A 24,161-nucleotide genomic window follows, 5' to 3' on the forward strand; every position below is an offset into this window, starting at 1 on the left:
AAATTACCAGTTTGTAATATTTAAATATAATTTTACCTCAAGCTTTGCTTATTCACTTATTTCCCACAGAAGTCTCATTAGAATATTTCTATGTTAAAAAAAGTGCAGTATTTGCAGTAAATAACTTCATGATGTATTTGTAGTATATCTCAAGAATCCTATATAGAGCAAGGTGCATTCCACAGGCTGTATACATCTTTATATATATTTTATTTGTTGACTTTATCTTTGAACTCACGTTTTTTTAAACATATAGACTGCACAAATATTAGTTTGGATTTTTAATAAAAACTGCATATTTTACATAGACTGTCATCCTCTTTAAGTAGACTTTTTCAAAATAAATTATTAATATTTAATTATAATATATACAGTACTGTGCAAACGTTTTAGGCAGGTGAGAAAAAAAGCTATAAACTAAGAATGCTTTCAAAAATGGAAGTATGAACAGTTTATTTAATAAATTAACGAAATGCTAAGGGAGCGAACAAAAGAAAAATCTAAATCAAATTAATATTTAGTGTTAGTACCCTTTGCCTTTAAACCAGCATCAATTCTTACAGGTACACTTGCACAAAGTCAGGGATTTTGTAGGATTATAGTCAGGTGTATGATCAACCAATTATACCAAACAGCGGCTAATGATCATCAATTTCATATGTAGGTTGAAACAGTCATTAACTGAAACAGAAACAGCTGTGTAGGAGGCTTCAAACTGGATGAGGAACAGCCAAACTGTGCTTACCAATGTGAGGATGTGAAAGACAGTTTGATGCCACAGGTCATACACCATGGCAGGACTGAGCACAGCAACAAGACCCAAGGAAGTTATACTGCATCAGCAAGGTCTCTCCCAGACAAAGAATTCAAAGCAGACTGGGGTTTCCAGATGTGCTGTGGATCATAGATGCAGTGGTCGGCCAAGGAAACTTAGTGCAGCAGAAAAAAAAATACATCAAGCTAATTTCCCTTCGAGATCGGAAGATGTCCAGCAGTGCCTTCAGCTCAGAACTGACAGAGACCAGTGGGACCCATGTTCACCCATCTACTGTCCAGAGAAGTCTGATCAGAAGTTGTCTTCATGGAAGAGTTGCAGCCAAAAAGCCAAACCTCCAACATGAAAACAAGGCCAAGCGACTCAACTATGCACGAAAACATAGGAACTGGGGTGCAGACAAATGGCAGCAGGTGCTCTGGACTGATGAGTCAAAAGTTGAAATATTTGGTTGTAGAAGAAGGCAGTTTGTTCGCCGAAGGGCTGGAGAGCCATACAATAATGAGTGTCTGCAGGCAACAGTGAAGCATGGTGGAGGTTCCTTGCAAGTTTCGGGCTGCATTTCTACAAATGGAGTTGGAGATTTGGTCAGGATTAACGGTATCCTCAATGCTGAGAAATACAGGCAGATACTTGTCCATCATGCAATACCATCAGGGAGGCGTATGATTGGCACCAAATTCATTCTGCAGCAGGACAACGACCCCAAACATACAGCCAATGTCATTAAGAACTATCTTCAGCGTAAAGAGCAACAATAAGTATGGCCCCCGAAGAGCCCTGATCTCACCATCATCGAGTCTGTCTGGGTTTACATGAAGAGACAAAAGGATTTGAGGAAGCCTACATCCACAGAACATCTGTGGTTAGTTCTCCAAGATGTTTGGAACAACCTACCAGCCGAGTTCCTTCAAAAACTGTGTGCAAGTCTACCGAGACGAATTGATGCTGTTTTGAAGGCAAAGGGGGGTCACACCAAATATCGATTTGATTTAAATTTCTCTTCTGTTCATTCACTGCATTGTGTAAATTGATTAAAATAAACTTTTAACACTTCCATTTTTTAAAGCATTTTTAGTTTACAGCATTTTTTCTCACCTGCCTAAAACTTTTGAACAGTACTGTATATTATATAATAAATAAATTATTTAGATAATCAAAAGTCTGTATTTAAATATATATAGACCTTATATATCATTATATAGTAATCAGACTGTATATACCTTCATATAGACAGTCTAACTAAGGTCTCTTTAGGCCTCATGATGCATTTGCAGCTATTTTTATTCACATGGTTTTATCTTTATTAGCAGATGCAGTTTGATCAGTTTTAATGAAATTGACAGGTTAAATTATTTTTTTTCACAAAGTATTCGAAGGAGCCTGAAACTCGTGAACTTCACTGTCACATTTAGTCTGATTGATACTCAGAGTATTTTCTCAGAGGGTGAGAATACTTATATAAAACAGAGGCTTGGGGTCACTGAGGTCAGATGAAGCGTACTTACTTACTTCTTTCCCTAATATCAGAGCTGCATGAAATGACTGATGTACAGGGTGATGAAAAGGTTGAACAAGGACTGAAACTTGACAGACAACTCAGTGTTAGCCTCCACCCAGACTGCTATGAACCTGGGTGTGACACTCGACAGTCAACTCTCCCTCACGGCCAACATTACTGCAACAACACGTTCCTGTAGATTCATGCTGCACAACATCAGGAGAACAAGCCCCCTTCTCACTCAGAAGGCGGCGCAGGTTCTGGTCCAGGCTCTGGTCATCTGACCTCTAGACTATTGCAACTCCCTCCTGGCAGGTCTACCTGCTAGTGCCATCCAACCTCTGCAGCTCATCCAGAATGCAGCAGCTCCACTGGTCTTTAACCTAAATTCACTCACACTACTCCCCTCCTCCGCTCCCTTCACTGGTTACCAGTGGCTGCCCGCGTCCGTTTCAAAACATTAGTACTTGTGTACCTTGCTGTTAACGGATCAGGTCCAGTCTCCATCCAGGACATGGTCAAACGTTACACCCCATCCCGTTCACTCCGCTCTGCATCTGCCAATCGGCTTGTTGCTCCCTCACTGCTAAACACTCAACAACATCACGACTGTTTGCTGTCCTGGCTCCTAAATGGTGGAATGAGCTCCCCATTGACATCAGGACAGAAAGTCTACACATCCTCCACCGCAAACTAAAAACACAAATCTACTGACATACCTTGAATAACATTTTAAACCAACACATTAGTAGCACTTAAATAGCACTTAATTATAGCACTTTGTAGTTTGGCCTTCTTGAAGAAATTCTACTTTCTTGATCCTTGTAGTTCTGGGTTTGTACCCTCATGGTTGAATGCAATTATTGTAAGTAATCAGCTAAATGAAATAAAAAATTAAACAAAATCAGCCTCACACCATGACGGAGTTATTGGTGATGGTGAACTGCCAGCAGAGGGTAGTGTGCATCTATTTAGAGACATGAAGGATATTCCTGAGGGAGAGAGTTTCTCCCAGAGCAGCTTCCTGGCTTCAGTGTTCAGTCACAGTTGGATTTAGTTGAGGAAACAAAATCACGTGGTTAGATGTTGATACATTTCTTGGTTTGGGATGAAATAGTCCATTAACAACAATCACATTCAAAGGTTTTCTGGTAAAAAGCCTCAAAGACAAACTTCTCCCATGTGTGCAGACCAGAACTTTTCAAAGTCAGACACAGAAGTGAAAGTTCCTTCATGTGATGTCCACATGTTCTCACTCAGCGTCACCTCTTCCTCTCAGTTTCATAAAGACAGGTGCACTCAAATGTATTTTGCATGAATTTGATGCATCGCTGCTCCTCAGAGTTAAAGTCACACAGAGTCTGAACCGTTTTCACGCACTCACACAGGAAACTGCATCAGGATGATGTTGACAGTAACTCTGAGTGTCATGCTGGCTTTTCTGAGTCAGGGTGAGATATTTTGAACGTTGTAGAAATGTGTTTTCTTTATTTTCCTCAACAGGCTGTTTCCTCTGATGCTCTTTCATAAATTTTTTATTTCAGAGTCTGCTGCCAACAAATTGCTGACTCAGACTGACTCAGTCAAGTCTGTTAGTCTTGGAGGGGCTGAACATGAACTTTATTACTTCACTATCATATACGTGGATGCACAGGTCTGCACATGTTTAATTTTGACTATATAATATTTGTTTGAAGATTGTAGTGATGTGGTTCATGTGTTTCTTTTTAGGGGGGTGTTTGGGTCAATGTAGGCTCCCCAGGTCCCTTTTGCCTGAGGCCACTAAAGTCCCTTGAAACGCCCCTGGAGTCCCACAAATGAGTTTTCATGGTGATTCTCTGGTGGAGCAGTGAACGCTGCGTTGACCGGCCGAGTTGCACGTGTTGTAAACGGAGCTGTATCGTAAAAAACCTGCCTCAACTAGTTGCTCTACAGAATGAGTTCTAACAGAAAACTACAACAAACACAGGAAATATATAGGATGTATTATAAAACACATTGAGCTCATACAACCAGCACATCCTGCAAGTTTAAAACCAGAATAATCAGACAATTGTGGTTATTTATCAATTTCATTTGATGACTAAATGTTGCCAGATATTTACGCATCAACTTTAATTGTCATTTTGATTCTGTTACACTTCATCAAATTGTGATATGATGATTATGATAATCACACTTTCAAAAGTTCATTACCATTAAGCACTCACACATCAGAACTTGGATGGAACAGAATATCTAATTATCTCTGACGCTAAATGTGTAATTCCCCTTTAATTTCTGAGGTTTCATCATAAACTTTTACTTCTGTCACTTATTGACAGTAATATGAATTATGAGGAAAGTCCTACAAACTACTAGCGTGATACTTTTGTGATTTTCATCATTTTGTTCAATGTTCAACTCAGAAGTCAGAAACATGGTTTTCATGCAGATCCACACAAGAGAAATTACTGTCTAAGTAGAAGTAAAACACAGATTTATATTAATATCTTTTACCGCAGAAAAAATAAAAAAGAAGCAGATGTTGGTGATGATATACTTTATTTTAGTAGAAATGTGAAAAACAAATGACATGAGAATATGAAATATTTATTCTTATTTCAAACGTAGCACAATACAGCATTGGACTGTCATAATGAGTGGAAGAAAAGACATGAAGACATGCAGAGCTGCAGTAGAACACATGTAAATCAAACGGACCCACAGTAGAGCACAATGACTCCATCCGGTCGTCTCTCTACTCTGAGCAGAGGTCAGGGTCCAGGGTTTGAGTGACAGGGCTCTGTCCATCCAGACTGGCCTCACAGCTCACTGAGCCCGCCTTCCTCCACTGGTCTGCAGGGAGGCTCATGGTGCTGCTCCAGCTGTAGTGGCCGGCCCCCCCCAGGACCCCCGGGCTGTGAGACACCCCTGAGGACCTGCTGCTGCCCCCCACCTTCCAGCCCAGGCTCCAGGCTGAGGGGAAGCCCCCGCTGGCCATACACACCAGAGTGGCAGTGCCTTGCTTCAGCTCTTCACTGGAGGGGGGGAGGAGGGTAAGGGTGGGCCGCACCACACCCACTGGAGGAGAGAGAGGGGAGAAAAGACAAAGGGATGAGGATGAAGGAAAATGACCTACAGGTGATTTCTTGTCTGTTATAAAATGAAACAGAAGAACTTCTACTGTTGAACATCATTCACTCAGTGTCAGACCATCAGCCGCAGGGTTCAAGTGTCAATGTGGCTGAGAAGGTTCACTGATAATGATTATTGATGATTATTGAGGACGTCTTCACGTCTGTTTCTCAACGTGTGACAGTGAAGAACTCGTCCCTGAGATGATTTTCTTCTGTTTAAACTCACAGAGCTGAAACACTGGTGTGAAAACAGTTGAAACCTTTGTCGCCTGTTTCTTTCACTTCCTTTTCACCACATGAAGCGTGAACACAAAGCTGAGCTGCATCTACTGATAAAATCCTGTTTGTGTTCAACATCAGATTTTTGTGCCAAAATATGTTTGATCAATTCAAACTAAACATTTTTAAATTGTATCTGATTTAGTTCGAAGCTTCAGAAAATTCTATTTTAAAACGTTGTAAACATGTGAACAAAAATCATCATTGTACAGGAAAATAGATGAAACATTTCTATTAGTATGTTTCTATAAATGTATTAATCAACATAAATGAATTACAACCAATACATATTGATCTACATTTCTTTCTCTCAGAATATGAGATCACATCAGATTGATAAAAATTCAACAAGATTATCAGCCAGTCAATCTCTGAACTTGATCAAATTCTTGTTCATTATTTGATTAAAGTTATAAATGCACAAAGTAAAAATCTCTGGTACTTACAGTTAATGTTGAGTTTGGTTCCTCCACCGAAAGTCAACCACAGTGATACAGACTCATTAGGTGCTCGTACAAAAACCTCCTGCACCGTGAACAACAGTCTGTCCACTGAAGAGTCACTTGTTTCTGGTTAAACTACACAATTTACACTAAATATTTATATTGAGCTAATGTGGCTTGAAATTTCATCGAGATTCAATAATTAAAAATAAAATATTTGTTAACATTTTTGTTACTTCTTAGCATTTAGACACAAAAGTTCATTTAACTTTGTCATGAATTAATATTAAAAAAATATTTTGACATCATTTGAAAGCTGTAAAACAAACAGGATGCTTCTAAAGAATTAAAACAAAATGTTTTGAAAATTATATTGCACGTCTACTCACTCTGTAATTCAATGGGAATGAAATACACATATTTGCATCAATGAAAGTGACACAATTTAAATCCAGATGCTGACGACCCTCAATTCTGCTTCTTCATATTTAGTGTAAATCCAAACAGCAACGCTCCTGAGTTTGTGTCCCACGTCACCTTCAGTCCGCTCAGAGCAGAGGAATCATTTCCATAGAGAGGAGGCTTTGCATCGTCAGCTGATCCTCCACTGAACTGAGAAGCTTTATAGTCCTGTGACTCCAACTCTGCAGGACTCAGACCCGTCAGTCGACCACAACCACCATGACTCTCATCACCCTCCTCATCTGGACGCTGGCCTGCTGCAGCTTCACAGGTTCAGTCACTCAGCAACATTTCAGACATGATGCGCTGCCTGTTCTCTCTCTTCACCTCCGCTGATTAATGTATGATTTGTGTTTGTGTGCAGGATGCAGCGGCCAGATGACTGTGACTCAGCCTCCAGTCGTGACATTTACTCCAGGATCCACTGTCACGCTGACCTGTAACACCAACCCCAGAGCTTATGCGTATAGTTCGGGTGATTTATTGTCCTGGTACCAGCAGAAACCTGGACAGGCTCCCAAGCTTCTTATATACTCAGCATCAACTCTATATTCAGGAACTCCCTCTCGATTCAGTGGCAGTGGCTCTGGTTCTAGCTACACCTTAACCATCAGAGGTGTTCAGGCCGAAGATGTTGGAGATTATTACTGTCTCGGTACTCCTGATATCGCACGGTTCACACAGTGATTTAGAGCCGTACAAAAACCTCCCTCAGTTTAACTGAAGTGAAACTGGTCTGCTGCAGCTGCACAGAGAATAACTGGTCCAGTGAACACAACACAAGCACAGGAATGGAAACACAACTGAAACAAACCCCACACACACTTCTCGTTTTGTATTCTCCTCATTCATTTCCTGCTCTGAAGCTACTGACCGAACCTGGCACCGTACATCAGTCCAAACAAAAAGCTCCAGGTTATTGTTATAGATTTTGAAATAAATTCTTTAATGCTTCATATGTAGTATCCTCTACTGACGTGCAGAGAAGAGACACAACTGAAACCATCTCCTGCACTGTCTGACACTGCAATGATCAAGACTGGAGGTTTTTCGTAATGTGTAAAATGTTGAAAGCAAAACAAGACACACTAATTTATTGTGACACACAGTTTTATTAATTGATGATTATGATATTTTGATGAATGAGTAGGTTTGTTCAAAAATAGAATGAAACTAATAAAAGTCAGTTTAATTAAAAACACTATAAGAGATGAAGTAGAATATGCAGATGATCAATACTGAAAATCAACATGGACACTAAAACCCAGCAGAAAGCTGCAGAGAGGAGATGTGCAGCTCATCAAAGAATCAGCATCATGTCAGACAGGAAGTGCTGTCGTCTCTCTACTCCGAGCAGAGGTCAAGATTTAATAATTTAAAAATAAATATTTGTGAACATTTTTGTTACTTCAGAACATTGAGAGATGAAAGTTGATTTAACTTTGTCATGAATTAATATTTCGAAAAAAAAAGTTTGACATCATTTGAAAGCCGTAAAACAAACAGGATGCTTCAAAAGAATTAAAACAAAATGTTTTGAAAATTCTACTGTACATCTATTCAGTCTGAAACTCAACAGTAATGAAATACACATATTTGCATCAATGAAAGTGACACAATTTAATCCAGATGCTGACGACCCTCAATTCTGCTTCTTCATATTTAGTGTAAATCCAAACAGCAACGCTCCTGAGTTTGTGTCCCACGTCACCTTCAGTCCGCTCAGAGCAGAGGAATCATTTCCATAGAGAGGAGGCTTTGCATCGTCAGCTGATCCTCCACTGAACTGAGAAGCTTTATAGTCCTGTGACTCCAACTCTGCAGGACTCAGACCCGTCAGTCGACCACAACCACCATGACTCTCATCACCCTCCTCATCTGGACGCTGGCCTGCTGCAGCTTCACAGGTTCAGTCACTCAGCAACATTTCAGACGTGATGCGCTGCCTGTTCTCTCTCTTCACCTCCGCTGATTAATGTATGATTTGTGTTTGTGTGCAGGATGCAGCGGCCAGATGACTGTGACTCAGCCTCCAGTCGTGACATTTACTCCAGAATCCACTGTAACACTGACCTGTAACACTAACCCCAGTGTTTGGAGGAATAGTGCTGGTGATGATTATATGTCCTGGTACCAGCAAAAACCTGGACAGGTTCCCAAGCTTCTTATATACTCAGCATCAACTCTATATTCAGGAACTCCCTCTCGATTCAGTGGCAGTGGCTCTGGTTCTAGCTTCACCTTAACCATCAGCGGTGTTCAGGCTGAAGATGTTGGAGATTAATACTGTTTAGGTTTACACAGCAGTGGAGTGTCAACACAGTGATTTAGAGCCGTACAAAAACCTCCCTTAGTTTGCCTGAAGTGAAACTGGTCTGCTGCAGCTGCACAGAGAATAACTGGTCCAGTGAACACAACACAAGTCTTGAAGCAGAGCGACAATGAAGCTAAACACAACTGAAACAAACTCATCGTTTTAAAAGTTCAGTATTCTCCAAACTAAGCCCCATGAAACCAACTTTGTCATTTTAGATTTTGAGTTGAGGACTAGATCATCTAAATATGTGTAAGACGAGGAGGGGGTGGGGGGGAGGTTGAACTTAAATTTTATACTTCACTATCATTTACGTGGATGCACAGATCTGCACTTTTTTAATTTTGATTATAAAATATTTTTTTGAAGATTGTATTGATGTGGCTCATGTGTTTCTTTGTAGGGGGGTGTTTGGGTCAATGTAGGCTCCCCAGGTCCCTTTTGCCTGAGGCCCCTAAAGTCCCTTGAAACGCCCCTGGAGTCCCACAAATGAGTTTTCATGGTGATTCTCTGGCGGAGCAGTGAACGCTGCATTGACCGGCCGAGTTGCACGTGTTGTAAACGAAGCTGTATCGTAAAAAACCTGCCTCAACTAGTTGCTCTACAGAATGAGTTCTAACAGAAAACTACAATAAACACAGAGAATATATACAATGTATTATAAAACACATTGAGCTCATACAACGATCACATCCTGCAAGTTTAAAACCAGAATAATCAGAAACAATTGTGAATATTTATTAATTTCATTTGATGACTAAATGTTGCCAGATATTTATTTATCCCCTTTAAATTGTCATTTAGATTATGTTACACTTCATCAAATAGTGATATGATGATTATTATAATCACAAATTCAAAATTGAATTGACATTAAGCACTCACACATCAGAACATGGATGGAACAGAATATCTAATTAACTCTGATGCTAAATGTGTAATTTCCCTTTAATTTCTGAGGTTTCATCATAAACGTTTACTTCGGTCACTTATTCACAATAATGTGAATTATGAGGAAAGGCCAACAGACTGCTAATGTGATACTTTTGTGATTTTCATTTTTTTTCAATGTTCAACTCAGAAGTCAGAAACATGGTTTTCATGCAGATCCACACAAGAGAAATTACTGTCTAAGTAGAAGTAAAACACAGATTTACATTAATATCTTTTACCGCAGAAAAAATTAAACAGAAGCAGATGTTGGTGATGATATATTTTATTTAGTAAAGTAAAAATAGAAATTTGAAGAACAAATTACATGAGAAGTTGGAATATTTATTCTTGTTTCAAAAGTAGCACAATACAGCATTGGACTGTCATAATGAGTTGAAGAAAAGACATGAAGACATGCAGAGCTGCAGTAGAACACATGTAAATCAAACAGACCCACAGTAGAGCACAATGACTCCATCCGGTCGTCTCTCTACTCTGAGCAGAGGTCAGGGTCCAGGGTTTGAGTGACAGGGCTCTGTCCGTCCAGACTGGCCTCACAGCTCACTGAGCCCGCCTTCCTCCACTGGTCTGCAGGGAGGCTCAAGGTGCTGCTCCAGCTGTAGTGGCCGCCCCCCCCCAGGACCCCCGGGCTGTGAGACACCCCTGAGGAGCTGCTGCTGCCCCCCACCTTCCAGCCCAGGCTCCAGGCTGAGGGGAAGCCCCCGCTGGCCATACACACCATAGTGGCAGTGCCCTGCTTCAGCTCTTCACTGGAGGGGGGGAGGAGGGTCAGGGTGGGCCGCACCACACCCACTGGAGGAGAGAGAGGGGAGAAAAGACAAAGGGATGAGGATGAAGGAAAATGACGTACAGGGGATTTCTTGTTTGTTATAAAATGAAACAGAAGAACTTCTACTGTTGAACATCATTCACTCAGTGTCAGACCATCAGCCGCAGGGTTCAAGTGTCAATGTGGCTGAGAAGGTTCACTGATAATGATTATTGATGATTATTGAGGACGTCTTCACGTCTGTTTCTCAACGTGTGACAGTGAAGAACTCGTCCCTGAGATGATTTTCTTCTGTTTAAACTCACAGAGCTGAAACACTGGTGTGAAAACAGTTCAGACCTTTGTCGTCTGTTTCTTTCACTTCCTTTTCACCACATGAAGCGTGAACACAAAGCTGAGCTGCATCTACTGATAAAATCCTGTTTGTGTTCAACATCTGATTTTTGTGCCAAATTATGTTTGATCAATTCAAACTAAACATTTTTAAACAGTTTATGATTTAGTTTGAAGCTTGAGCAAATTCTATTTTAAAATGTTTTAAACATGTGAATAAAAAATCTTCATTGTACATGAAAATAGATGAAACATTTGTTTTAGTATGTTTCTATAAATGTATTAATCTACATAATTCATTACAACCAATACATTTTGATCTACATTTCTTTCTCTCAGAATATGAGATTACCTCAGATTGATAAAAACTCAACAAAATTATCAGCCAGTCAATCTCTGAACTTGATCAAATTCTTGTTCATTATTTGATAAAAGTTATAAATGCACAAAGTAAAAATCTCTGGTACTTACAGTCAATGTTGAGTTTGGTTCCTCCACCGAAAGTCAACCACAGTGATACAGACTCATTAGGTGCTCGTACAAAAACCTCCTGCACCGTGAACAACAGTCTGTCCACTGAAGAGTCACTTGTTTCTGGTTAAACTACACAATTTACACTAAATATTTATATTGAGCTAATGTGGCTTGAAATTTCATCAAGATTTAGAAATTAAAAATTAAAAATTAAAAATAAATTTTTAACTTCTTAGCATTTAAAGACAAATAGTTGATATACCTTTGTTATGAATTAATAATTCGAAAAATAAATTGACATCATTTAAAAGCTGACAGGCTAAAAAACAAACAGGATGTTTCAATGGGAATGAAACAAACATTTTTGCATCAATGAAAGTGACACAATTTAAATCCAGATGCTGACGACCCTCAATTCTGCTTCTTCATATTTAGTGTAAATCCAAACAGCAACGCTCCTGAGTTTGTGTCCCACGTCACCTTCAGTCCGCTCAGAGCAGAGGAATCATTTCCATAGAGAGGAGGCTTTGCATCGTCAGCTGATCCTCCACTGAACTGAGAAGCTTTATAGTCCTGTGACTCCAACTCTGCAGGACTCAGACCCGTCAGTCGACCACAACCACCATGACTCTCATCACCCTCCTCATCTGGACGCTGGCCTGCTGCAGCTTCACAGGTTCAGTCACTCAGCAACATTTCAGACGTGATGCGCTGCCTGTTCTCTCTCTTCACCTCCGCTGATTAATGTATGATTTGTGTTTGTGTGCAGGATGCAGCGGCCAGGTGGCTGTGACTCAGCCTCCAGTCGTGACATTTACTCCAGGATCCACTGTCACTCTGACCTGTAAAACCAACCCCAGTGCTTATAACGATGGTGATTATGATTATTTGTCCTGGTACCAGCAGAAACCTGGACAGGCTCCCAAGCTTCTTATATACATAGCATCAACTCTAGAAACAGGAACTCCCTCTCGATTCAGTGGCAGTGGCTCTGGTTCTAGCTTCACCTTAACCATCAGTGGAGTTCAGAGTGAAGATGCAGCAGTTTACTACTGTCAGAGCTATCATGAAGTAGACGGAGCAGATGTGTTCACACAGTGATTTACAGTCGTACAAAAACCTCCCTCAGTCAGATGCAGAGACATGAGCTGTTACAGCAGGAAGAGAGTGGGACACAGACCAGTGAACACAGAGACTGACAGTAACCTCACCAAGCACAACAGACACAATCACACACTTTCACTGTTTTACTCACTACATCACTTTATTCCTACAAATCAATGATCAGCTTTTAATTTTTAAATATCTTTTAACCTCAAGCTTTGCTTATTCTCTTATTTTCCACAGTCAGCTCTGTAAAATTTTACTAAGTTTGTACAAAATAGATTTTCTCAAGTAAAGTATTTGCAGTAAATAAATTCATGGTGTATTTTTAGTATAATCAAGAATCCTATATAGAGCAAGGTGAATTCCATAGGCTGTAGACATCTTTATATAGATTGTTTGTGGAATCTGTCTTTGCATTAATGTTTTTTAAAGACATATAGACTGCACATATATTTTTATTGATTGTCTAAAGGTTCTACATATTTTTAAAGTCTCTTCATGAATATATAATGAAAAGATGATTATATAATTAAAATGTTTAATAAATATATTATTGAGACAGTCAATAGACTGTAATTAAATCTATACAAACCTTATATATCATCTTATAGCAATTGACAGGATATATCTTTATTTAAACTGCATATAACTATATATAGATACTCAGTAAACTGTATTTATATATATATAGAGACCTTTTATATAATTATGTAGTAATCAAACTGTCTATATCTAATATATAGACAGTCTATCTAACTAAGGTCTCTTTAGGCCTCATGATGCATTTTGCAGCTCTTTTTATTCACATGGTTTTATCTTTATTAGCAGATTCAGTTTGCTCAGTTTTAATGGAATTGACATGTTAAACTTTATTTTTTCCACAGAGTATTCGAATGAGCCTGATACTCGTAAACTTCACTGTCACATTTAGTCTGATTGATACTCAGAGTATTTTCTCAGAGGGTGAGAATACTTAAATAAAACAGAGGCCTGGGGTCACTGAGGTCAGATGACGCGTACTTACTTACTTCTTTCCCAAATATCAGAGCTGCATGAAATGACTGATGTACATGGTGATGAAAAGGTTGAAAAATGACAGAAAACAAAATCAGCCTCACACCATGTTGGAGTTACTGATGATGGTGAACTGCCAGCAGAGGGCAGTGTGCATCTACTTAGAGATGAAGGGATATTCCTGAGGGAGAGAGTTACTCCCAGAGCAGCTTCCTGGCTTCAGTGTTCAGTCACTGTTGGATTTAGTTGAGGAAACAAAATCACTTGGCTAGATTTTGGCACGTTTCTTGGTTTGGGATGAAATAGTCCATTAACAACAATCACATTCAAATGTTTTCTGGTAAAAAGCCTTGAAGACAAACTTCTCCCATGTGTGCAGACCAGAACTTTTCAAAGTCAGACACAGAAGTGAACGTTCCTTCATGTGATGTCCACATGTTCTCACTCAGCGTCACCTCTTCCTCTCAGTTTCATAAAGACAGGTGCACTCAGATGTATTTTAAATGAATTTTATGCATCGCTGCTCCTCAGAGTTAAAGTCACACAGAGTCTGAACATAAGATGAGCCTGAGGTGGTGGTGGGGGGGCGTTGAACATAAACTTAATTACTTCATTATCATTTGTATAATTTTTATGAAAAAATATTTGTTAACATTTGTGAACATTGACAGACAACAAGTTGATTTAACTTTGAGATGAATTAATATTTTGAAAAGAAGATTGTCATCATTTAAAAGCTGTAAAACAAACAGGATGCTTAAAAAGAATTAAAACAAAAAGTTTATGAATTTTGTTTTGTACATCTACTCACTCTGTAATTCAAGGGGAATGAAATATACATATTTGCATCAATGAAAGTGACACAATTTGAATCCAGATGATGATGACCCTCAATTCTGCTTCTTCATATTTAGTGTAAATCCAAACAGCAACGCTCCTGAGTTTGTGTCCCACGTCACCTTCAGTCCGCTCAGAGCAGAGGAATCATTTCCATAGAGAGGAGGCTTTGCATCGTCAGCTGATCCTCCACTGAACTGAGAAGCTTTATAGTCCTGTGACTCCAACTCTGCAGGACTCAGACCCGTCAGTCGACCACAACCACCATGACTCTCATCACCCTCCTCATCTGGACGCTGGCCTGCTGCAGCTTCACAGGTTCAGTCACTCAGCAACATTTCAGACGTGATGCGCTGCCTGTTCTCTCTCTTCACCTCCGCTGATTAATGTATGATTTGTGTTTGTGTGCAGGATGCAGCGGGCAGGTGACTGTGACTCAGCCTCCAGTCGTGACATTTACTCCAGAATCCACTGTCACACTGACCTGTAACACCAACCCCAGTGTTACAAGTTGTGGTTCTGGTGCTTGTCTGTCCTGGTACCAGCAGAAACCTGGACAGGCTCCGAAGCTTCTTATATACTATACATCAACTCTAGTTACAGGAATTACCTCTCGATTCAGTGGCAGTGGCTCTGGTTCTAGCTACACCTTAACCATCAGAGGTGTTCAGGCTGAAGATGCTGGAGATTATTACTGTCTCGGTTATCGTAGCAGTGTGTCCACACAGTGATTTAGAGCCGTACAAAAACCTCCCTCAGTTTGACTGAAGTGAAACTGGTCTGCTGCAGCTGCACAGAGAATAACTGGTCCAGTGAACACAACACAAGTCTTCAAGCAGAACACAACTGAAACAAACTCGCAGATTTAAATGTTCAGAAATCTCCAAACAAAGCCCCATGAAACAAACTTTATCATTTTAGATATTGAGTTGAAGACTAGAACGTCTAAATGTGTGTCAGATGAGCCTGAGGGGGGGGGTTGGACTTAACGTTTTTCCCTTCACTATCATTTACGTGGATGCACAGGTCTGCACTTTTCATTTTGATGATATAATATTTGTTTGAAGATTGTAATGATGTGGTTCATGTGTTTCTTTGTAGGGGGGTGTTTGGGTCAATGTAGGCTCCCCAGGTCCCTTTTGCCTGAGGCCCCTAAACTCCCTTGAAACGCCCCTGGAGTCCCACAAATGAGTTTTCATGGTGATTCTCTGGTGGAGCAGTGAACGCTGCGTTGACCGGCCGAGTTGCACGTGTTGTAAACGGAGCTGTATCGTAAAAAACCTGCCTCAACTAGTTGCTCTACAGAATGAGTTCTAACAGAAAACTACAATAAACACAGAGAATATATACGATGTATTATAAAACACATTGAGATCATACAACCAGCACATCCCGCAAGTTTAAAACCAGAATAATCTGAAACAATTGTGGTTATTTATCAATTTCATTTGATGACAAATTGTTGCCAGATATTTTTTTATCTACTTTAACCGCATTTAGTTTCTGTTACAGTTCATCAAATTGTGATATGATGATTATTATAATCACACATTCAAAAGTGTATTACCATGAAGCACTCACACATCAGAACATGGAGGGAACAGAATATCGAATTACCTCTTATGCTAAATGTGTAATTTCCCTTTAATTTGTCAGGTTTCATTTTTAACTTTTACTTCTGTCACTAATTAATAAAAGTAAGAATTTTGAGGAAAGTCCTACAGCATTGGACTGTCATAATGAGTTGAAGAAAAGACATGAAGACAAGGAGATTGTCTATAGATTCTACAGATTTTACATAGACTGTCCTCTTCTTTATATAGACTGTTTATGAATACATTCTTAATATATTATTTTATATATATATATATATATATATTATATAATAAATATATATTTAGACAGTCAATAGTTTGTATTTATTTTATATAAACCTTATTGATCATTATATAGCAATTCAACTGTATATATCTTTCTCTAAAGTGCATATATCTATATATAGAGAGTCAATATACGTTATTTAAATCTATATAGACCTTATATATCATTATACAGCAATCGGACTGCTACCTGTCTCTTTCGGCCTCATGATGCATTTTGCAGCTCTTTTTATTCACATGGTTTTATCTTTATCAGCAGATGCAGTTTGCTCAGTTTTAATGGAATTGAGATGTTAAACTTTTTTTTTTTCACAAAGTATTCCAATGAGCCTGATACTCGTAAACTTCACTGTCACATTTATTCTGATTGATACTCAGAGTATTTTCTCAGAGGGTGAGAATACTTAAATAAAACAGAGGCCTGGGGTCACTGAGGTCAGATGAAGCGTACTTACTTACTTCTTTCCCTAATATCAGAGCTGCATGAAATGACTGATGTACATGGTGATGAAAAGGTGGAACAAGGACAGAAACCTGACAGACATCTCCGTGTTAGCCCCCACCCAGACTGCTATGAACCTGGGTGTGACACTCGACAGTCAACTCTCCCTCACAGCCAACATTACTGCAACAACACGTTCCTGTAGATTCATGCTGCACAACATCTGGAGAACACGTCCCCTTCTCACTCAGAAGGCGGTGCAGGTTCAGGTCCAGGCTCTGGTCATCTCACCTCTAGACTATTGCAACTCCCTCCTGGCAGGTCTACCTGCTAGTGCCATCCAACCTGCAGCTCATCCAGAATGCAGCAGCTCCACTGGTCTTTAACCTAAATTCACTCACACTACTCCGCTCCTCCGCTTCCTTCACTGGTTACCAGTGGCTGCCCGCGTCCGTTTCAAAACATTAGTACCTGTGTATAAATAAATGTAATAAATGAATAAATGTTAAACCAACACATTAGTAGAACTTAAATGGCGCTTCATTATTGTTTCGTCCAGTCCTGATTATTAAGGTTAAGTTGGCCTGATATTTATCGTTTATTCTTCTGTTCTTTGTTGTTATTGTTTACTCACCTCTCCTCTCGTTTCAGACTCCTCACTCCCTCCCTTGTGTGTGCTCCACCTGGTTGATCATCTGCTCCTCCCCGATTGTTTGCACCTGTCCCTCATCCCCTAGTGTATTTAGTCTGTGTGTTCCTGTGTCGCTTTGCCAGTTCGTCTTTGTTTCCCCCGTGTCTCAAGAGTTCCAGCGTTTTCCATGATTAATAAGCTTCCAGTGATTCTGACCCCGGTCCGTGTAATCGACTCCGCTTTTGCCTCTTCCCTGTCTGTACCTCTGCCTGCTCTACTCTTGTCTACCCGTGTACTGAACCTGGACTGGAGCTTCACTAAACCCAGTCCAGGTTCTGCCTGACACTCATCAGAATTGTATGCTTGGTATTGGAATGCCTTACCTGTGTACCGAACCTGGACTGGATCTCCTTCGTCTTCTGCAACTTCCCGACACTATTTGGAATTGTGTAGTTATTGGACTGCGACTCCTTGTACCACAATCTTCCAGGAAAAGTGATTTGTTATCATCTCTGTCTCTGAGTCGAGCGTTTGAATCCAACACATCCCAGTAAATTACAATTATAGCTCTTTGTAGTTTGGCTTTCTTGAAAGAAATTCTACTTTATTGTTGCTTGTTGTTCTCGGTTTGTACCCTCATGGTTGAATGCACTCATAGTAAGTCGCTTTGGATAAAAGCGTCAGCTAAATGAAATATAATGTAAAACAAAATCATGATGGAGTTATTGATGATGGTGAACTGCCAGCAGAGGGCAGTGTGCATCTACTTAGAGACATGAAGGATATTCCTGAGGGAGAGAGTTACTCCCAGAGCAGCTTCCTGGCTTCAGTGTTCAGTCACAGTTGGATTTAGTTGAGGAAACAACATCACGTGGTCAGATTTTGATACATTTCTTGGTTTGGGATGAAATAGTCCATTAACAACAATCACATTCAAAGGTTTTCTGGTAAAAAGCCTTGAAGACAAACTTCTCCCATGTGTGCAGACCAGAACTTTTCAAAGTCAGACACAGAAGTGAAAGTTCCTTCATGTGATGTCCACATGTTCTCACTCAGCCTCACCTCTTCCTCTCAGTTTCATAAAGACAGGTGCACTCAAATGTATTTTGCATGAATTTTATGCATCACTGCTCTTCAGAGTTAAAGTCCCACAGAGTCTGAACCGTTTTCACGCACTCACACAGGAAACTGCATCAGGATGATGTTGACAGTAACTCTGAGTGTCATGCTGGTTTTTCTGAGTCAGGGTGAGAGAGATTTTGAACGTGTTGGAAATGTGTTTTCTTTATTTTCCTCCACAGGCTGTTGAAACTATTTCCTCTGATGCTCTTTCATTCATTTCTTATTTCAGAGTCTGCTGCCAACAAATTTCTGACTCAGACTGACTCAGTCAAGTCTGTTAGTCTTGGAGGGACTGTGAACATCGGAGCAACAGGGAGTTCAGATATTGGTGCTGACCTCAGTTGGTACCTTCAGAAACCTGGACAGGCTCCCAAGCTTCTTATATACAGAGCATCAACTCTATATTCAGGAACTCCCTCTCGATTCAGTGGCAGTAGATCTGGTTCTAGCTACACCTTAACCATCAGAGGTGTTCAGGCTGAAGATGTTGGAGATTATTACTGTTTCGGTGATCATGGTGGTAATGTGTTCACACAGTGATTTAGAGCCGTACAAAAACCTCCCTCAGTTTGACAGAAGTGAAACTGGTCTGCTGCAGCTGCACAGAGAATAACTGGTCCAGTGAACACAACACAAGTCTTCAAGCAGAGCGACAATGAAGCTAAACACAACTGAAACAAACCCCACACACACTTCTCGTTTTGTATTCTCCTCATTCACTTCCCGCTCTGAAGCTACTGACCGAACCTGGCACCGTACATCAGTCCAAACAAAAAGCTCCAGGTTATTATTATAGATTTTGAAATAAATGCTTTAATGCTTCATATGTAGTATCCTCTACTGACGTGCAGAGAAGAGACACAACTGAAACCATCTCCTGCACTGTCTGACACTGCAATGATCAAGACTGGAGGTTTTGCAAAGTGTAAAATGTTGAAAGCAAAACAAACACACTAATTTATTGTGACACACAGTTTTATTAATTGATGATTATGATAATTTGATGAATAAGTAGTTTTGTTCACAATTAGAATGAAACTAATAAAAGTCAGTTTAATTACAAAAATATCGAAGATAAAGCAGAATTTGCAGATGATCAATACTGAAAAGCAACATGGACACTAAAACCCAGCAGAAAGCTGCAGAGAGGAGATGTGCAGCTCATCAAAGAATCAGCATCATGTCAGACAGGAAGTGCTGTCGTCTCTCTACTCCGAGCACAGGTCAAGATTTAATAATTTAAAAATAAATATTTGTGAACATTTTTGTTACTTCAGAAGATTGAGAGATGAAAGTTGATTTAACTTTGTCATGAATTAATATTTCGAAAAAAATAGTTTGACATCATTTGAAAGCTGTAAAACAAACAGGATGCTTCAAAAGAATTTAAACAAAATGTTTTGAAAATTCTATTGTACATCTACTCACTCTGTAATTCAAGGGGAATGAAATACACATATTTGCATCAATGAAAGTGACACAATTTGAATCCAAATGCTGACGACCCTCAATTCTGCTTCTTCATATTTAGTGTAAATCCAAACAGCAACGCTCCTGAGTTTGTGTCCCACGTCACCTTCAGTCCGCTCAGAGCAGAGGAATCATTTCCATAGAGAGGAGGCTTTGCATCGTCAGCTGATCCTCCACTGAACTGAGAAGCTTTATAGTCCTGTGACTCCAACTCTGCAGGACTCAGACCCGTCAGTCCACCACAACCACCATGACTCTCATCACCCTCCTCATCTGGACGCTGGCCTGCTGCAGCTTCACAGGTTCAGTCACTCAGCAACATTTCAGACGTGATGCGCTGCCTGTTCTCTCTCTTCACCTCCGCTGATTAATGTATGATTTGTGTTTGTGTGCAGGATGCAGCGGCCAGGTGACTGTGACTCAGCCTCCAGTCGTGACATTTACTCCAGGATCCACTGTCACACTGACCTGTAACACCAACCCCAGTGTTCATAGGGATGGTGCTGGTGATGATTGGCTGTCCTGGTACCAGCAGAAACCTGGACAGGCTCCACAGCTCCTAATATACTGGGCTAACAGGATTCAATCAGGAACACCAGCTCGGTTTAGTGGCAGTGGAAGCAGCTCTGACTTCTCTTTGACCATCAGTGGAGTTCAGAGTGAAGATGCAGCAGTTTATTACTGTCAGAGTGTCCATAAAGTAAACGGAGCAGATGTGTCCACACAGTGATTTAGAGCCGTACAAAAACCTCCCTCAGTTTGACTGAAGTGAAACTGGTCTGCTGCAGCTGCACAGAGAATAACTGGTCCAGTGAACACAACACAAGTCTTCAAGCAGAGCGACAATGACGCTAAACACAACTGAAACAAACTCACAGTTTAAAATGTTTTGAAATCTCCTAACAAAGCCCCATGAAACAAACTTTGTCAAATTTACATTTTATCTGTAGACTATAATTTCTAAATGTGTGTCGAAGATGAGGAGGGGGTGGGGGGTGGGGGTGGAGGGGGGGGGGGTTGGGGTTGAACTTAAACTTTATACTTCACTATCATTTGTGTGGAAGCACAGGTCTCCACTTTTTTAATTTTTACTGTATCATATTTGTTTGAATATTGTAATAATGTGGTTAATGTGTTTCTTTGTAGGGGGGTGTCTAGGTCAATGTAGGCTCCCCAGGTCCCTTTTGCCTGAGGCCCCTAAAGTCCCTTGAAACACCCCTGGAGTCCCACAAATGAGTTTTCATGGTGATTCTCTGGCGGAGCAGTGAACGCTGCGTTGACCGGCCGAGTTGCACGTGTTGTAAACGGAGCTGTATCGTAAAAAACCTGCCTCAACTAGTTGCTCTACAGAATGAGTTCTAACAGAAAACTACAATAAACACAGAGAATATATACAATGTATTATAAAACACATTGAGCTCATACAACCAGCACATCCTGCAAGTTTAAAACCAGAATAATCAGAAAATTTTGGTTATTTATCAATTTCATTTTGTGACTAAATGCTGCCAGATATTTATTTATCGACTTTGATTGTCATTTACATTCTGTTACACTTCATCAAATAGTGAATTGATGATTATTATAATCACACATTCAAAAGTGTATTACCATTAAGCATTCACTCATCAGAACATGGATTGAACAGAATATCTAATTAACTCTTATGCTAAATGTGTAATTTCCCTTTAATTTCTGAGGTTTCATTATAAGCTTTTACTTCTGTCACTTATTGACAATAATATGAATTATGAGGAAAGTCCTACAAACTACTAACGTGATACTTTTGTGATTTTCATCATTTTGTTCAATGTTCAACTCAGAAGTCAGAAACTTGATTTTCATGCAGATCCACACAAGAGAAATTACTGTCTAAGAAGAAGTACAACACAGATTTACATTAATATCTTTTGCCTCAGAAAAATCAAACAGAGGCAGATGTTGGTGATGATACATTTTATTTCAGTAAAGTAAAAATTGAAATGTGAAAAACAAATGACATGAGAACATGAAATATTTATTCTTGTTTCAAAAGTAGCACAATACAGCATTGGACTGTCATAATGAGTTGAAGCAAAGACATGAAGACATGCAGAGCTGCAGTAGAACACATGTAAATCAAACGGACCCACAGTAGAGCACAATGACTCCATCCGGTCGTCTCTCTACTCCGAGCAGAGGTCAGGGTCCAGGGTTTGAGTGACAGGGCTCTGTCCATCCAGACTGGCCTCACAGCTCACTGAGCCCGCCTTCCTCCACTGGTCTGCAGGGAGGCTCATGGTGCTGCTCCAGCTGTAGTGGCCGCCCCCCCCCAGGACCCCCGGGCTGTGAGACACCCCTGAGGACCTGATGGTGCCCCCCACCTTCCAGCCCAGGCTCCAGGCTGAGGGGAAGCCCCCGCTGGCCACACACACCAGAGTGACAGTGCCCTGCTGCAGCTCTTCACTGGAGGGGGGGAGGAGGGTCAGGGTGGGCCGCACCACACCCACTGGAGGAGAGAGAGGGGAGAAAAGACAAAGGGATGAGGATGAAGGAAAATGACGTACAGGTGATTTCTGGTACGTTATAAAATGAAACAGAAGAACTTCTACTGTTGAACATCATTCACTCAGTGTCAGACCATCAGCCGCAGGGTTCAAGTGTCAATGTGGCTGAGAAGGTTCACTGATAATGATTATTGATGATTATTGAGGACGTCTTCACGTCTGTTTCTCAACGTGTGACAGTGAAGAACTCGTCCCTGAGATGATTTTCTTCTGTTTAAACTCACAGAGCTGAAACACTGGTGTGAAAACAGTTCAAACCTTTGTCGTCTGTTTCTTTCACTTCCTTTTCACCACATGAAGCGTGAACACAAAGCTGAGCTGCATCGACTGATCAAATCCTGTTTGATTTTTGTGCCAAAATATGTTTGATCAATTCAAACTAAACATTTTTAAACAGTTTATGATTTAGTTTGAAGCCTGAGCAAATTCTATTTTAAAACGATTTAAACATGTGAATAAAAATCATCATTGTACATGAAAATAGATGAAACATTTGTTTTTTGTACGTTTCTATGAATGTATTAATCTACATAAATCGATTACAAGCAATAAATATTGATCTGAATTTCTTTTTCTCAGGATATGAGATTAACTTAGATTGATAAAAATTCAACAAAATATCAGCCAGTCAATCTCTGAACTTGATCAAATTCGTGTTCATATTTCATAAAAGTTATGAATGCACAAAGTAAAAATCTACCGAAAGTCCACCACAGTGATACAGACTCATTAGGTGCTCGTACAAAAACCTCCTGCACCGTGAACAACAGTCTGTCCACTGAAGAGTCACTTGTTTCTGGTTAAACTACACAATTTACACTGATTATTTATATTGAGCTAATGTGGCTTGAAATTTCATCGAGATTTAATAATTAAAAATCAAATATTAAAATTAAAAAAATTAAAATTTTTGTTACTTTTGAACATTGAGAGACAAAAAGTTGATTTAACTTTGTTATGAATTAATATTTCGAAAAAAATAGTTTGATATCATTTGAAAGCTGTAAAACAAACAGGATGCTTCAAAAGGATTAAAATAAAATGTTTTAAAAATTCTATTGTTCGTCTACTCACTCTGTAATTCAAGTGGAATGAAATACACATATTTGCATCAATGAAAGCTACACAATTTGAATCCAGATGCTGACGACCCTCAATTCTGCTTCTTCATATTTAGTGTAAATCCAAACAGCAACGCTCCTGAGTTTGTGTCCCACGTCACCTTCAGTCCGCTCAGAGCAGAGGAATCATTTCCATAGAGAGGAGGCTTTGCATCGTCAGCTGATCCTCCACTGAACTGAGAAGCTTTATAGTCCTGTGACTCCAACTCTGCAGGACTCAGACCCGTCAGTCGACCACAACCACCATGACTCTCATCACCCTCCTCATCTGGACGCTGGCCTGCTGCAGCTTCACAGGTTCAGTCACTCAGCAACATTTCAGACGTGATGCGCTGCCTGTTCTCTCTCTTCACCTCCGCTGATTAATGTATGATTTGTGTTTGTGTGCAGGATGCAGCGGCCAGGTGACTGTGATTCAGCCTCCAGTCGTGACATTTACTCCAGAATCCACTGTCACACTGACCTGTAACACCAACCCCAGTGTTCCCAGTTGTGGTTCTGGTGATTGTCTGTCCTGGTACCAGCAGAAACCTGGACAGGCTCCCAAGCTTCTTATATACGAGGCATC

At 40.1% G+C, this 24,161-nt stretch overlaps 6 gene segments (V, D, J or C); 5 read left to right on the forward strand and 1 right to left on the reverse strand.

Moving 5' to 3' along the window:
• Positions 1-4,803: 4,803 nt before the first annotated feature.
• On the reverse strand, positions 4,804-6,363 carry LOC128451037 (immunoglobulin lambda constant 1-like). The segment is given in 3 exon segments: positions 4,804-5,339; positions 6,121-6,225; positions 6,354-6,363. Coding segments are annotated over 3 exon segments (438 nt in total).
• A 140-nt stretch (positions 6,364-6,503) lies between these two features.
• On the forward strand, positions 6,504-8,019 carry LOC128451255 (immunoglobulin lambda variable 3-25-like). The segment is given in 2 exon segments: positions 6,504-6,850; positions 6,944-8,019. Coding segments are annotated over 2 exon segments (375 nt in total).
• A 196-nt stretch (positions 8,020-8,215) lies between these two features.
• Positions 8,216-15,248, forward strand: LOC128451263 (Ig kappa chain V region K16-167-like). The segment is given in 3 exon segments: positions 8,216-8,486; positions 8,580-8,834; positions 15,045-15,248. Coding segments are annotated over 3 exon segments (375 nt in total).
• LOC128451246 (immunoglobulin kappa variable 3-15-like) lies at positions 11,501-13,084 on the forward strand. The segment is given in 2 exon segments: positions 11,501-12,099; positions 12,193-13,084. Coding segments are annotated over 2 exon segments (384 nt in total).
• Positions 15,249-18,442: 3,194 nt separating the features above from the next.
• On the forward strand, positions 18,443-19,280 carry LOC128451273 (Ig kappa chain V region 3547-like). The segment is given in 2 exon segments: positions 18,443-18,581; positions 18,686-19,280. Coding segments are annotated over 2 exon segments (360 nt in total).
• A 688-nt stretch (positions 19,281-19,968) lies between these two features.
• Positions 19,969-20,865, forward strand: LOC128451243 (Ig kappa chain V region 4135-like). The segment is given in 2 exon segments: positions 19,969-20,228; positions 20,322-20,865. Coding segments are annotated over 2 exon segments (387 nt in total).
• Positions 20,866-24,161: the final 3,296 nt, after the last annotated feature.

Source organism: Pleuronectes platessa, chromosome 11 (genome assembly GCF_947347685.1).
Source record: "Pleuronectes platessa chromosome 11, fPlePla1.1, whole genome shotgun sequence".
Classification (NCBI taxonomy): domain Eukaryota; kingdom Metazoa; phylum Chordata; class Actinopteri; order Pleuronectiformes; family Pleuronectidae; genus Pleuronectes; species Pleuronectes platessa.